This window comes from Balearica regulorum, chromosome 2 (genome assembly GCF_011004875.1).
Source record: "Balearica regulorum gibbericeps isolate bBalReg1 chromosome 2, bBalReg1.pri, whole genome shotgun sequence".
NCBI lineage: Eukaryota > Metazoa > Chordata > Aves > Gruiformes > Gruidae > Balearica > Balearica regulorum.
In genome coordinates, this window is record NC_046185.1 from 40,824,458 (window position 1) to 40,838,460 (window position 14,003).

General features: G+C 38.2%; 1 protein-coding gene across 1 annotated transcript in view; it reads right to left on the reverse strand.

The window, feature by feature from the left end:
• RAB2A (RAB2A, member RAS oncogene family) overlaps positions 1-14,003 on the reverse strand; it is a 45,118-nt gene that overhangs the window by 25,231 nt on the left and 5,884 nt on the right. The window contains exons 3-4 of the mRNA XM_075744030.1: positions 8,913-8,984; positions 5,169-5,236 (exon numbers count right to left, since the gene is read on the reverse strand). Of these exons, the coding sequence (XP_075600145.1) occupies positions 5,169-5,236; positions 8,913-8,984 (140 nt within the window). The remainder of the gene's footprint in view (positions 1-5,168; positions 5,237-8,912; positions 8,985-14,003) is intronic.

A 14,003-nucleotide genomic window follows, 5' to 3' on the forward strand; every position in this document is an offset into this window, starting at 1 on the left:
GGTCCTAGTAAGACTTGAAATTTCAAGGGGACTAGAGATCCCAATGAGTGAAACTGTACATATGTCTAAATACAGATCATCTGCACACATGCCTTTTCTTCTGATGTTGTTGAAGGTGTGCAACTCCTAACCTATCACAGAAACAGAAAGCTTTACCCCTCCATCATAAGAAGTACTCTTATGATTTATTTCAGTTTATAAATACATTTGAAACCTTTAGGTTTTAATTAGCTACCCTCACTAAAATGGGAGTTCCACTACTGACAAAAAGGAAGCGATTCGCCATCCTTTCATCTAAGGTCTTATCCTAAGCAAAAGCTTGGATAAGTAAAAAGCCTCAGATAAACTGACAAGAAATCTATAACTAGTAAAAGAATAAAATTCCAATAATACAGTATTTCAATAACCAAATACATTTAAACACATGATAAACAAAGATTCGTGAACATTAATCTAGGTGTATCAAGTTACCTTAGCTTCCTAAAGTGCTATCACGGATGTGAACAATAATTAGCTACCAGCACTGAAGTTCAGATGATGGTCCTATTACACAAAGTGCAATAGGAGTAACTATTAAATGGACAAATTCCTGCCCAATCCATGAATCCAGAAATAAGTTAATGCTCCCACATAGTGGCGAACACAGTCTGTGAACTGATGATTAAACTAGTTTCAGGAACCAACATAGATCCTCTACAAGTTCTTGATGTTACTTCACAGCAGTAAAACAGAGGGCCATGAGCACTGAGTCATCACAACTTGAGCTGTAAGATATAGCCCCATTCTTGCAGGTACAATGGTTAAAGAGTTAAAATAATAAAAATTCAGTAGAACTACTCACCAACTGCCCATGAATATAAAAATATGCTCTGACTACCAAAACAAATAGAAAATATCATGAAGTAGACAACTAGTAAAGAACTCTTGGGGGTGTACGCTACATCCTAGCAATTCTTAGTATCATTAAGATGAAATGAATATTCACTTAAAGAATTAAGGGAACCTTATTTGGTTCTACCAGATCCAAAGCATTTGTAAATACATGAAAAATAACTGAATTTCCAAGAAGGATTAGTATATTCAGAATATCTGAAAGTGGACAGATAAGCCACACCATGGTTTTAGGGAAAAGAGACATGCCTTCAACAGTTATGCCTTCTGTCTTGCACAAACCTGCCTTTTTTGTGCAAGCTCTAACTGCTAGAAAACACTGTCAATTTAATTAGAATGCTCATTTGTATTGAAACCAAGAAATTATTTGCAATTAGCTTATAAAAAATAAACTATTTCAGATCTTTAGTCTTAGTTTAAGCAAGACTAGTCTTAGTCTAAGCAAGACTATGGTGTTATAGAAACATAATAACGAAAATAAACTTTTTATCCCAGATTTCCATTAACTGAAGCAGAAATAGATATTAAAAATTACTGTATTTAATATACACAAAAAAATCTCATCCATATCAATTTAATTTAGAGAACATAAGTAGTATTACTTAGTATCATCAATGATCTCTCCCCCTGCAGTGTCTGAGAGAACTTAAGCAGTAGTTGAAAGAGGGAATTTATTTTTGCTCATCAACAATGTCTTGTTAGTAAGTCAATACAATACAGAACATCCCCCTCAAAAACAAAATGAAGGCTACTGACTCAGCCTGGTAACAAGACCAGTATCTCTAACAATGAGGTTTTTCTGAGGAGAAGCAATTCTAGTATTTTTCAAGTATTACATTGTCACAAGACAAACCACCTCACCTACACAGCTTGTTTAAACTCAAAGCTTGATACCTGCCGCAACGGTCATTTTGATCCTTACCAGCTTCTGTAGACCACTTCTAGTTCCCTAAAAGTTATTTTTGCAACTGACACTAGCTCAGATACCACACTTCCACAGAAGAGTAGCCTAACTTCTCATAGTAGGCAATTACCAATTAACTAGTTTTGACAAAAATATTTCTCAGTCTATCCAACTATTGAAAACCACTACTAAGACTAAAGACAGAGGAAAGGAAATAATCTAGAGATTAAAGACAGACAAGACAAATGAAGAATTTGGTCCAATACCTGCACTCCCCTTGACTGACCTAAATGCATCAGAAAGGCAAAGTGAAACCCAAGGACTCACGACCTAAAAACCTGGGCGTGCCACAGCACACATAGCAGCAAGCTTGCGGAGCCCAGCAGTGGTGAGATCAGGAGCAGCCTGCAGCTAGGAGAGAACAACAGGACACACTATTTGCTGGTGTAGACATATGATCAGCAGTAGAGCCAAGACCGCAACACCTAATAATAAATATGCAAGGGCCACACTGCATATTTTTCATGGAATGGGGGGTTTGGGGTTTTTGTTTTTGGTGGTTTAGGGTTGTGTTTGGGTTGGGGTTTTTTTTTGGGGGGGAAAGGAATCGTTGGGGGGTTTTTGGCTTTATTTTTGTTTGGTTTTTTTTCAGACTAGTTTTATTAGACTACCAGCTCACAGGACCAAATACTGGACTACAATTTCTAATGGGTATATATGCATTCCTTGAGCATACCATCCAAAAGGAATTCAGTTTGCATACTCCCACATGAAAACCAGACTGCAGTAAGCAGATCTACCTTCTGTAACACACTCCTGATCCAAACTAAGATGCTAATGAAAAAGTCAAATCTTCTTGAGTTGTGACATAAGAAGAGCACACAAATGGATCTCACAGGCATGCAACAGTGTCAGCTTCAGCTTCCCCTGTCAGTTATGACATATTCCTGCAGTGAGGTATGCTGCAGCTTCCATATATTCCCATTAAGATATAACTTTCCTTGGAGCTGCAGTGATCGGCTGAAGACAACACAAACTGAGCACCCTTCCACAGAAATACCTGGCCAGAAATATTTGAATTAAAGTGTTTGATTCTCTTAAGAAAGCAAGTCTTTATTCATTGTTAACAAGGCAAAACAAATTTTATCCAGTTCTCCACTTATTATGCTTCTGCTTAAGATGCTTCCTGTTCAGTAATGGATTAAAAGCAGGTATGTAAGGCTAGTAGCAAAACTGAGAAGTGCTAGTGCTGTGACTCAGTAAGCACCAACTGAAAACATTTATGTTTCACCTGTTTCCTTTATGCTAAGCCTAAAACAAACTTTCCCTTATCAAACAGAAATTGTTACAGCTTAATAAATACAGAGACAGCAAAAACTGCTACTTGTTACCGATGCTAACAGAAAGAGAAATACAGGAAATGCTCAACCCAGATACACAATCAGACATAGTAACCTTGGTCATTATGTGACCTTATCTTTGTGTACCTTAACACTCATAAGTAAAACATCTCTTGACAATTACCTCATCATATTTCTTATCTTGCTATTCCTTCAACACCTTTACACCCAAGATCAGAACTGAGACAGTGGAATTTAGATATACTTACAAGCCAAGATGGAATTAGAATAGAAATATCCTGTGTTTTAAAAATCAGATTTAATTTTTTAAATTTTAACTATGGCAAATATACTAAGTCATTCATTGCTTACAACTTATAAATTATTAACTACAACACAAGCATACAGTCTACTCAGTACATGAAAGCTTTTAATGAATAATTTTAATTTATGTATGTTATACTTAAGAAGCTAGCCAGATAAAATCCCTGCCCAAAAAGAGTTTATAAGTTATAATCAAAAGCAAATCCGTTGAAATTTTGGGTTTCGGACACTGCAAGCATTCAAGAAACCAAACAGATTGCAAAGAGCCACTGAGTCAGAGGCACTAATCAAAACACAATCTACTCAAAAATCATTGAAACTTACTTGTACTCAGGGAGCAGGTAACGGCACATTAACAAAATCAATTTGAAAGTCAATGAAAGACAGTGGCTGCATTGGTAGTAAAATTAGTAATTTTGTCTACAGAGAATCTGTCCCAATTTTAGGAAACAAGGACCAACGTAGGTATGTTCTCATGGAGTCACAGTACATACTAAAAGTACACTTCTGAAGCTACTGTTTACACAGATTTGCTTGCCTACTAAACTTAAAAATGATCAGCCACCTTAGTAATCAGTAATCCACAGTTACTATAGTAAAAATGCCCAAGGCAGAAAAAGCCTAAAGTAAGCACAATCTGACCATATTCTTCTATACCTTTCCAAGGAGAATATCTATGTACTTTCCAAGGCACAGGTGTTAGATGCCATTTCAAGTGATGAACTTGTAAAATAAGTAAGGTACTTTAGATCTAACTACAAAGTTAGCTAAAATATTGCTTTTGTTTACAGTTTACATACACATGCCTGTATGTAGGCATGCACAGATGAATGTATTTCCCTTCATTGATTTGCTGTACCAAAAAGAGCACATACATGAGGCTATGGCTCGCGTACCTGTCCGTTTCTAAAGGTGTCCTAAAATGCTTTTGGAAAATGAAACAGACACCCCTGCGTTAGGGAACAGTTAAGCACATTTGAAAGCCATAGCTATCAGATTGAGCATCTTAAAGCCGTTGCATCACAAGTGCAGACATTGAGGCTGACTGCTCTATGGTAAAGTGACAGACAAGAAGAAAACTGCTGACTTTGTTAATGTATGTTCTTAACCTGAACCCCTCAAAAGTCAAAGTCTGTTTTTTGGCAGGCTTTTTGAAGCTTTAAGCTTTTACAGACAATCAAGGAAGGACTGGAAGTATTTACTATATTCATGATTATAGTGAACTTGAGTTCTTAAGTCTTCTTCTATGAAAACAGTGAGCCCTATCTTTTCTTCTACAATGGAAATGTAAATATTTCCTCTAGAGAATTCTTGATTAAAACTATTAGACATATCACAAGTTCCCAACAGGATGTTGTATTAACCAGACCTTGCATGAACACCCCGAGAAAGACTAGAGAAAAGTTCTCAATAATACAGAAAATTTTCACAAGAAAGTGAGGTAGCACAAATTCCAGTCTTACAAATCTGACAAAGCATTACTTGAGGAATTAAAGCTACAGTGCAAACAGCAGAAATTTGCACTTCTAAGAATACATCACACTAAAAGAGGAAATTTTAGCAAACTTTTAATCTTCATAGAAACCAAAGAAAGCTGCAAGACAAAGTATATAGTCTCACATGGGTGCTGATGATAGAGAGCTTAACCAGAACAAAGGGAAAGCTAGTGGAGCCATATGTTTAAATAATGTCTATGATTTATTACTTACCGTATCCCATATCTGAAGCTTTATCTGTTTTCCATCAATAGTTATCATTCGAGCCCCAAATTCTACACCTGAATAGATTTTACAGAAGATTACATTATTAGCATGTATCAGAAAGAAGAATGCCAAGTGCTATAAAAGCAAGAAAGTAAGTTTAAGTTAACTCAACATTGTATTTGTAGGAAATAATCTCTTTCACAGTCTGCTTTTAGTTAATTTCCCAGCTGCTTGAAAGAGCTGGAAAGTTTTCCAGAAGGAAGAAAACTGTCACTTTCCAAGTGCTTTAAAAATGCATTAATCAGATCAAGTGTCAAGGAGGTATTTCCTACAAAGTTTTCCAAACCATTTAGTAGCTCTAGATCAGAGGGAGAAAAACATGTCCATATGAATGCATCAGGAAATTGAAGAGTCACAGTTATTTTAACACTCTACTAACGATAGATTGCTGAAGTCAGTTTAGAAGAAATTAAACCTACAATTCTTTATCAATATTCTACTGAGCATACAAATGTCACCAAGATTAATTTTATTACTGTATCCATTAAAACTCATCTGCCTTTATGAAAAAAGTGCTTCCAAAATTCTAGCTAGTTAAAGATCAAATGTAATAAGGGAGGGGAAAAAATTAATGTGTTTCAAATAAACAAAAGGAATTTCTTCAGTGGAAAAATACAGCCTTTTGTACTGTCTTTTAAAGCAATTTTAAGATGATTAACAGTAAATTAAGCATAAAATGAGGCTATTACTATAGTAGATAAAAATCTGACAAATGCCTAGAAGATAGCGGACATATTTAAAGGCTATCAAGTTTGCATTAATCTATGCTTCATATATCCATTATTTCAGGAGAAAAAAAAAGATCTGGTAGCTTAAGTTTTGTCTAAAATTGGTCACTGTCTAGATTTGGACTGAAGTCTTGCAATTAAGCAGCTGTGATTCGAAGCATTCCAAATGTCTCTTCAAAAGCTTGTTTAGAATATTGGGGGGGGGAAGCGGCAGTGTTGCTTTCAGCAGAATGACCTTCAGGGAAGGGGACAAAGAGGAACCAGTCTCCCCCCCACAGGATATCGAAGCCAAATAAAAGCTGTGGGCCTAAGAACATTGTGCTCTCTTCACCATCCAAATAACTTGCAGTAACTCTATGGAAACAACTTAAAAGAAGGGGAAGGGAGCAGAAAGGAGGAACCAGGTGAATAACAATGGTCTCTGAAGTTGATTGCAAAGCCAGGGGAAGATCCTTGGGCTACTACAAGTGTCAATACCACAGGTACTACTTGATCTCAAAATGCAGATATAGAGCTGCTGACTTAAATCCAGCCATCATCCTAAATGTTTACTTTCTACACACAACCCCATAGAAAAAAAATAGAATATATTTATCCTGTTCCATCAAAATGAGAGATGGAACTCTCATTTTCTACTGAGAGAAAATTCTGAATTTGAAACAACATGCAGAGTTTGATGGTAAGTTTGTTCTCTTAAAGAAGGAATAGAAGCTGTTCAGGTTTACAGTAAGGGCATGTCCCAAGGGCAGTGGGCAAACCAAAGAGAATGTTTACAGTTGGTTTTGTTATCTGTATCTACCTACAAATGTTGTGGGGTTGGGTTTTTGTGTGTGTGATTGGTTTTTGTTGTTTGGTTTTCTGGTTTTGTTTTTTTCCCCAACTGCATCATGCAGCTTCTCCCTCACTCCATTTCTGTTAATAACAGATACTTCAGTTTCCAAATGAAAAACAGAGATAGGTGTTGTAGTTTAAGTTCTTTTAGAGTCCACTATTACAATTATACACAATTGTGAATGTAGGTCAAAAACCAGAAGAATACCTGTTTCTATGCATTCTATCTTTCTTACTCCTCCCTTTTCCTCCCGTATCTTTTATTTCATTAGAGGTAACATTTCTCAGAATTTCTTAAATATTAGAGATAACATTTTAGGCTAGCTATACTAAAACTTGGGGTTGAATTTTGCACAACTGTAGATGAAATGTCTTTTTTCTCTACATGTCCAATTTCACTTTCCCTTCTTCTCTCCTGAGTTGCTCACAGCAGGAATAGAATCTGCAGTTCCACAGGCTAAAATCATTGTATTATATTGAAAAAAGTTTGCCTATGTAACGCAAACCTTTTTATTCAATTAAATTCTCAGGAATTATTTAATAATAATAATTTATTACTCAAATTCTCAGGTTCTCAGGAGCTTTAACATCATCAGTTGGAAATGCAGTAGGTAACATCAACCCACCCCATCTCACCCTGCACAGGCACTCCTATGACATTGAACCCACATTCTTTATTTATCTCTCTCTTTCTAAATCTGTTTGAGTACCAGGTAGAAGCATTCGCCTGGTCAAAACACACACAAGCCCTATCAGTTAAGAGAAAGGAGGCCAGTTCCAGCTTATGCTCCTTCTTCCTTTTCCAAGCAGCTTCCCATGCTCCATTCCTACATCCCTCATTACGCTGCTATCTAGGTTTACCTCCTCATCCCATTAGCTTCAGGTTCTGCCCCCAGATTTCAGCTAGCTATATGCCAGGCAAAGAACTGGCACTACAACCGCCCTGCTGAGGTGAAGCTGTTTCCCACAGCCTATCAGTTTGCTGATGTGACAGAGCTGCCAAAGGCATCAGTGATAAATAAGGTGTCAAATATTTGGCAGGCCCAAAGAAGAAAAGATGACAATAATTCATGCCTCCCTAAAGAACTCAGGCTCTTTATTCAGCCAGCCTATCTGCTGCCAAGACCTCAGAAATATTTGAAAACTGATGTTAGCCTAAGAATTTAAATTATACAGCGACACCATCAAGAAAGAAAGGGAAGCCATAACCAAGCTGATACATTCTGTGACATGAAAAAAAATATTTATTTATATTTCAAGCATCTATTTCAGTACTCCCAAACCTATTCCAGGGCACAAACTAAAAATAGAGACCAGGGATACATTTTGTGCAAGGCTCATCATGATTAGAGCTGATAGGTTTCTTGAAACAACATCAAGAAGGTTCAGCAACCTTAAAGGCTAGTATCTGTTATGCTTAACACTGAAACTGATCTGAAGAATAAGCTTGCCTACAGAAGAATTTATTCCCACACTATTCCTCATATTTTGTGTCGAAAGATAAACAAAAGTTTGTATAATTTACTGTAGTTAGATCAGATGCAATGCATTCTGTCAACATGTATTCATTTCCCCTAGTATCAATACCAAATCGTACCTAACACAAATGGCCTATATCCAATTAAGGAGTCAGGAAGAAAATCCCCTGTCCCTTCCAAACAGTGAATACCTTCACACATCAATCCTTCTCTATTCAGAAGTTAGTCTTCCCAAATAGTAAATTTGTTTATTCATCTTTAAGGTTAACTCTGCTTTAGTTTATATGTATCTTGCCTTCAAGATTCTGTGGCTAGGCTAATATTTTCCCAGTGCAAAATGTGCCATTTGCATCACCATCAATGCATTTCAAGCTTGGCCAATTCCGTTTCCATGTCCAGCTTTCAGCTTTTCTGAAGAGACAGTTGGGATATTATGGCTATGAATTTTTTAAATTGTTTCAGATTGTACTTTCCCAGTAAGAAAAAAAGGCCTCCACTTGGTTTTAACTAAAAACAATTCATCAGCTAAAGATTCACTGCTACCTTAATACAGCAGAAATCCTACGTTATTGCAGCACAACAAACTCATAAATGCATGCTGAGGTACCCTAGCTGCTTAACTATTAGCATTGCAGGGTATGAAAGAGACCTACCAATAGTGAGATCGTGGACTGGTTGAAACCTCTTGTCTGTAAACTGTAACAATAAACATGATTTCCCAACACCTAGGAAAAAAAAAAAAAAGAAAGAAGTTTTAAGCAAACTCAAATAAGTCTGTTAAGAACCAATAGAAATTAAAGTGAATAATATATATTGTTTAAAATTCATTACTAGAACTTGAGATATTAGATTTCACCTACTTTGAGTGTATGCAACCTTTTCATAACAGCTTTCAAAGTTCCAGAAACATTAAAGTCAAAGCAGTCATTTTCAAAAATTGAACAAAAATTAATTCTTCTTTTGAAAAAAATAGTTCTGCCTTTAAAATTAAGTAGAAAAGAGTTTCCTAACAGACCTTCAAAGTATTGTTTCACATCTTCTCTCCACAGTAACTACAGGTCTTGCTGCTCCTCACAACCCTATGTCTGCTTCCCCTTCAGTATTTTCAGCTTTCTTCCAAGCTAACTAGAGGCTCAATAGCACCTCACCCCCCCATCTCCTAATTTATCAGCTGAGGTAACAGCAGTATATATATATGGCTGCTTACAACCACTATGTGCTACTGCCCACTGGCTCCCACTAGGCCAAAAAAACAGTCTACACAGAACTGGCAACAGCTGAGCTCACATTACAGCCAGACTGACAACACAAACATTGTCCCCCTCAGATATCCTGATTTCTGACCCAAGTCGGTTAACTACATCACATTAATTGGACACTGGTCAGCAAATGGGCAATTTCTTCTGTATGTGAAAGCACAGAAAAGTTAATGAAGTCAACAGGAGTAGTCAAAGTACACAGGTGTGTAAATATACTCTTTACAGTTAATTTTCTTGTTGTTTTACTTGGAGGGGTCATTCTTTCTGTTCTGCTCAAATTTCTTATTTTCAGCTTTTTAAAATTTGACAGTCATACATTTGGTTTACATACATTTAAAATCTGAACTGTATCACGTAACATACAATAAATATTGTAGCATCCAAGTTCCTGCTGTACTTTGCTTTATCTGTACAGCAAGATAAGGTTATTTTAGCCACATACTAGAGGTCAGCAACAGCTGATCAGAAGTGACATATCTGGTAATGAAAGACAGCAAACAAAGGGATAAGGAAAAGAACCATACTGCAAGACATAAGATATGTACACCAGAAGTTTACATATAGTGACATTGATCCTTCTACTGCTAAATTCAGCATCTCAAAGTTTTTTAGTATGGTTTCATGAGGAAACCAAGCCTATACAATTGTAATCACTGCCCACCTGTCATTTTGGTCTTAAAAAGTTAAGACCAGTGGCCGGTTTCAATCAAATCACACAGAAATAGGAGACTTGCGTTTAGTTTTGTCACAAAACGAGTTGTGACAAATTGATGACACACTGAGATTAATATCCCAAGTGATGCAGCAGTTCCAGCAGCCTAAGCAAGTGTTGGTGCTGCTATCCGTATTCTATTCCCTACAACACATTCATGGCCCCTTTTCCATATTGCTTCAGAACCCATCTAAGCCATTTCAGTTGTCTGCTGGGTTAGCACACTAACCTGACAAGAAGAGTGACAAAGCAGACGCAAATGGCTTAATGTAGGGTCAGACAAGCATGAGAGACAGTTCAAATGAGGGAAAAGAAACGCAGCAGCCAGCAGATCAACAGCTTAGAGTGGCATGAATCTACAGCCCAAGGCAAAGTTTGCAGCATCGACCTTAACAGAGCTCTTTTCTGTAGCTCTCTGGCTTATGATAGCAAGCTGTCAGAACACAAGCAGCTTGGAAGCAGGTACGGATCTTATCTGACAAATAGCTCCGGAATACTGGAGCTGTAGGGGCAGAAAAACACAAGTCTTTAAGGAACCTTAAAATATTAAAAATTCTTCTACTTACAGAATACTGTTTGCATATACAGGTAACTTTTATACCACCAATGAAATACAGCTGCCCCATCACAGAACATAATCACCACCCCACTTACAAAAAACAACCTATAAATCACACCAGAAATAGAATGTAGAATAGCTTTTGCCATTAACCTTACAAAGTTATTTCAATATCATTGGATAAACTAGAACCTCAAAACTATCCAATATTCAAGCACAAATCTTATTAAAAAAACCAAACAGTGACACTTGATTAGGTGTCCCACCACTAGTTCTTAAACGGCAATCTGATATTTCTTCTTCTTGTAAGGCTGGCGACCAACTTGTTGGTTCAGGAGAACATAAAAAATACTAGCATCAGCACAAAGATGACAGACAAGCACAGCCCCTTTGATGCAAGCACTGTCTCAAACCGGCACAAGACAACTGCACCTCTAGTTACTTCTATGTAGCATGCCTTTCAGGAGCAGACTGATGGGTTCACACACAGAAACAGAAGAAACAGCACTAAACAGAAAACTAGCTATCCCTGCTACTTCAGAACCTTACAGCAAAAAACATCTGGAAGTCCCTAAGTTTTGTACTGATGTTGACTGAAAAAGAGGTTCAAAAAGTTGCAAATAAAGCTGTAGTGCTTGTTAAGTTTAGCTTACAATCTGGTTTAGGTAGTACTTATAAATATTTTATTGCCTACATTTAATAGTAATATTTTGTTTTAATTTTATAGTTTTAAGACACTGCATGTTTGTAACAGGAAGGTTCTTATGAGAAAAGCTTGTGGTGCATTCTCTTTCAGAGCCTAAGCAGACTGTGCCATCTATCATAGACATAGCCAGCCAGGAACCTGTACCAGGACCAGGAGCTGTATATGACCCCCCAAGCAGTTTACCACTTTGTGACATAAACAGATGCTGCAAAGATCAATTAACAGTTCCATGGCAGCCTATTCCATGGCATACAAGTGGTTTAAAGTAACTACACTGGTTAACTCTACAAGCAAATTGACTGTTTGCCATGTATTTTGTTCACTTAGCACTGTACTTCTTATACTGGAAATGAGGCAGACACTCTGGGAAAAGTAGTTGAATGTCTTATGATAGTCAATTGTAGAACACAAAAGGGACAGATTCGGTTATTTATTAACTTATTCTCCATTTTACTGCCACAATTACTTTAATATAACTCCAAAAAAACCACCCCCAGAGGAAAAATCTTAGTATCGTGAAACAAGAAGTGAGCAAAGCTTGGAACTTCATCACCACACACAGTAAACAAAAGCTCTTGCTTAGGAACAAATTAAAACAATGGATTACATGCTCAGAGGGGAGCAGCGTGCTTCTTTGCAAGTGCCTATTCTAGGGTCCCTTAATCACTTCTTAGTACCCAAACAGTGACGGGAAGTGGAACTTGTGCTACAGTAGTTGTACCGTCTGGCTCTGAATTCCAAACTATCAGGCTGAGTTGGTTCTCCAGCTTCCTCTGCCTCCCTTAACAGCTTCCTCTTCATCTGGGTGCTGTTCTGCAGTCAGTTTCCCTAGGCAAAGGGTTGCCAGAACTTTGCTATTGTCCACCTTGGCCCAGGCACCCTCTGACACCCCCCCTTCCTTATATCAGCACTAGTGTTCATCTCACTGCTCGGCAAGCCATAACAGCGAAGTGGTTATCTAACCTCTCCCTTCTCACTCATGAGGTTACACAGTGAGCTAAACCAAGAAATGAATCCAGCATAAAACTACAGTCACCCAAAACACTAGCATGTGCCTGAGACTAGGGCTACAAAATACATAGCAATGGGAAGGGTTGTTTTTTTCAGTAGCAGGCTACACTCATGGCAATTAAAAAAGCAGCTCTGGAACTACAGCACAGGTGATGATACAGCTGAGCCAGTTAAATGGCTTTTGCTAAGAAAGCTGACTTGCTTCCTTCTCCCCTTCCAGCTCTGGTGACTCCCTGTGAATAGGGTGTATTCGGTCCAGCTGAGATGGAGTTAATTTTACAGCCCTCACAGTGCTGTGCTGTGTACTGGTAGCTAGCAAGGTGTTGAAAACACACTAGTGTTTTGACTACTGCTGAACACTGCTGGCACAGGATGAAGGCTGTCTCTCCCAACATTTCCCTCTCCACACCAGCAGGCTGGGCCTGGGCAACATCTTGGGAGGGGACACAGGCAGGACAGCTGACCCCAAGTGACCAAAGGGATGTTCCATACTATATGACATCTGCTCAGCAATAAAAGCCAAGATAAAGGAGGAGGAAGGCGGGGGGGGGCATTCGTTATTTCTGACATTTGTCTTCCGGAGCAACCACTACACATACTGAAGCCCTGCTTCCCAGGAAGTGGCCGGACATCGCCCACTGACAGGAAGCAGAGAATAAATCTCTTGTTTTTCCTTTGCTTCCATGTGCAGCCTTTTCCTTTTGCTTTATTAAACTGCCCTTATCTTGACCCATGAGGAGTTTTTTGTTTGTTTGGGTTTTTTTTTTTTCCTCCCATCTTATTTTTCTCTCCTCTCTGTCCTGCTGAAGAGGGAAATGATGGAGCAGCTTGGTGGGCACCTGGCATCCAGCCAAGGTTAAACCACCACACCGCATGGAAAGTTCAGCTGTCAGTTGCAAAGTCAGAGGTGCGCTACTGTCAACATGAGGAAAACTTCCAGGCTTTTCTTATCACTAGACAAAACTCATCCACTGTCAGATTACAGCCAGAAGAAAAGGATCCACAACAATTTAAACCAACCGCTGCACTCTTGTTCCCTCCAATGATGTTTGGGTGTCTTAGAAAGCTGATATGGTTCAAAACTAAAAATGCCTCAAGAAAGGAGGGAGAGGGGGCTTTTTCACATAAGCATCACTATAGGTCAAGAAAGGTGACAGAGGAAAAGAACTGCAGTAGCAATCATCCCAACCTGGGTATCAAAACTGAAGCCTGAAGTCAAAAACCTTTAGTTAATCTGCATCTGATGGGTAGACTTACTCCTTTCCACATGGTTCCACCTCCTTACTCAAAACGGCTCTTATACTTTTCTGACCGTACTTGCTATTTGTTTGGTTTTGTTTTTTAAATTATCTTGGTGAGGTGAACTGGCTCTCTGAAGGATCAGACAAGCACTGATGTTGACAGCTGAGAAGCAGAAGTTCATAGCTGAGACAAGGAGTGGTAACCAGGTCCACCCATTTTGGCAGCAGATAAACATTGGATTAACCCAGCCATCTC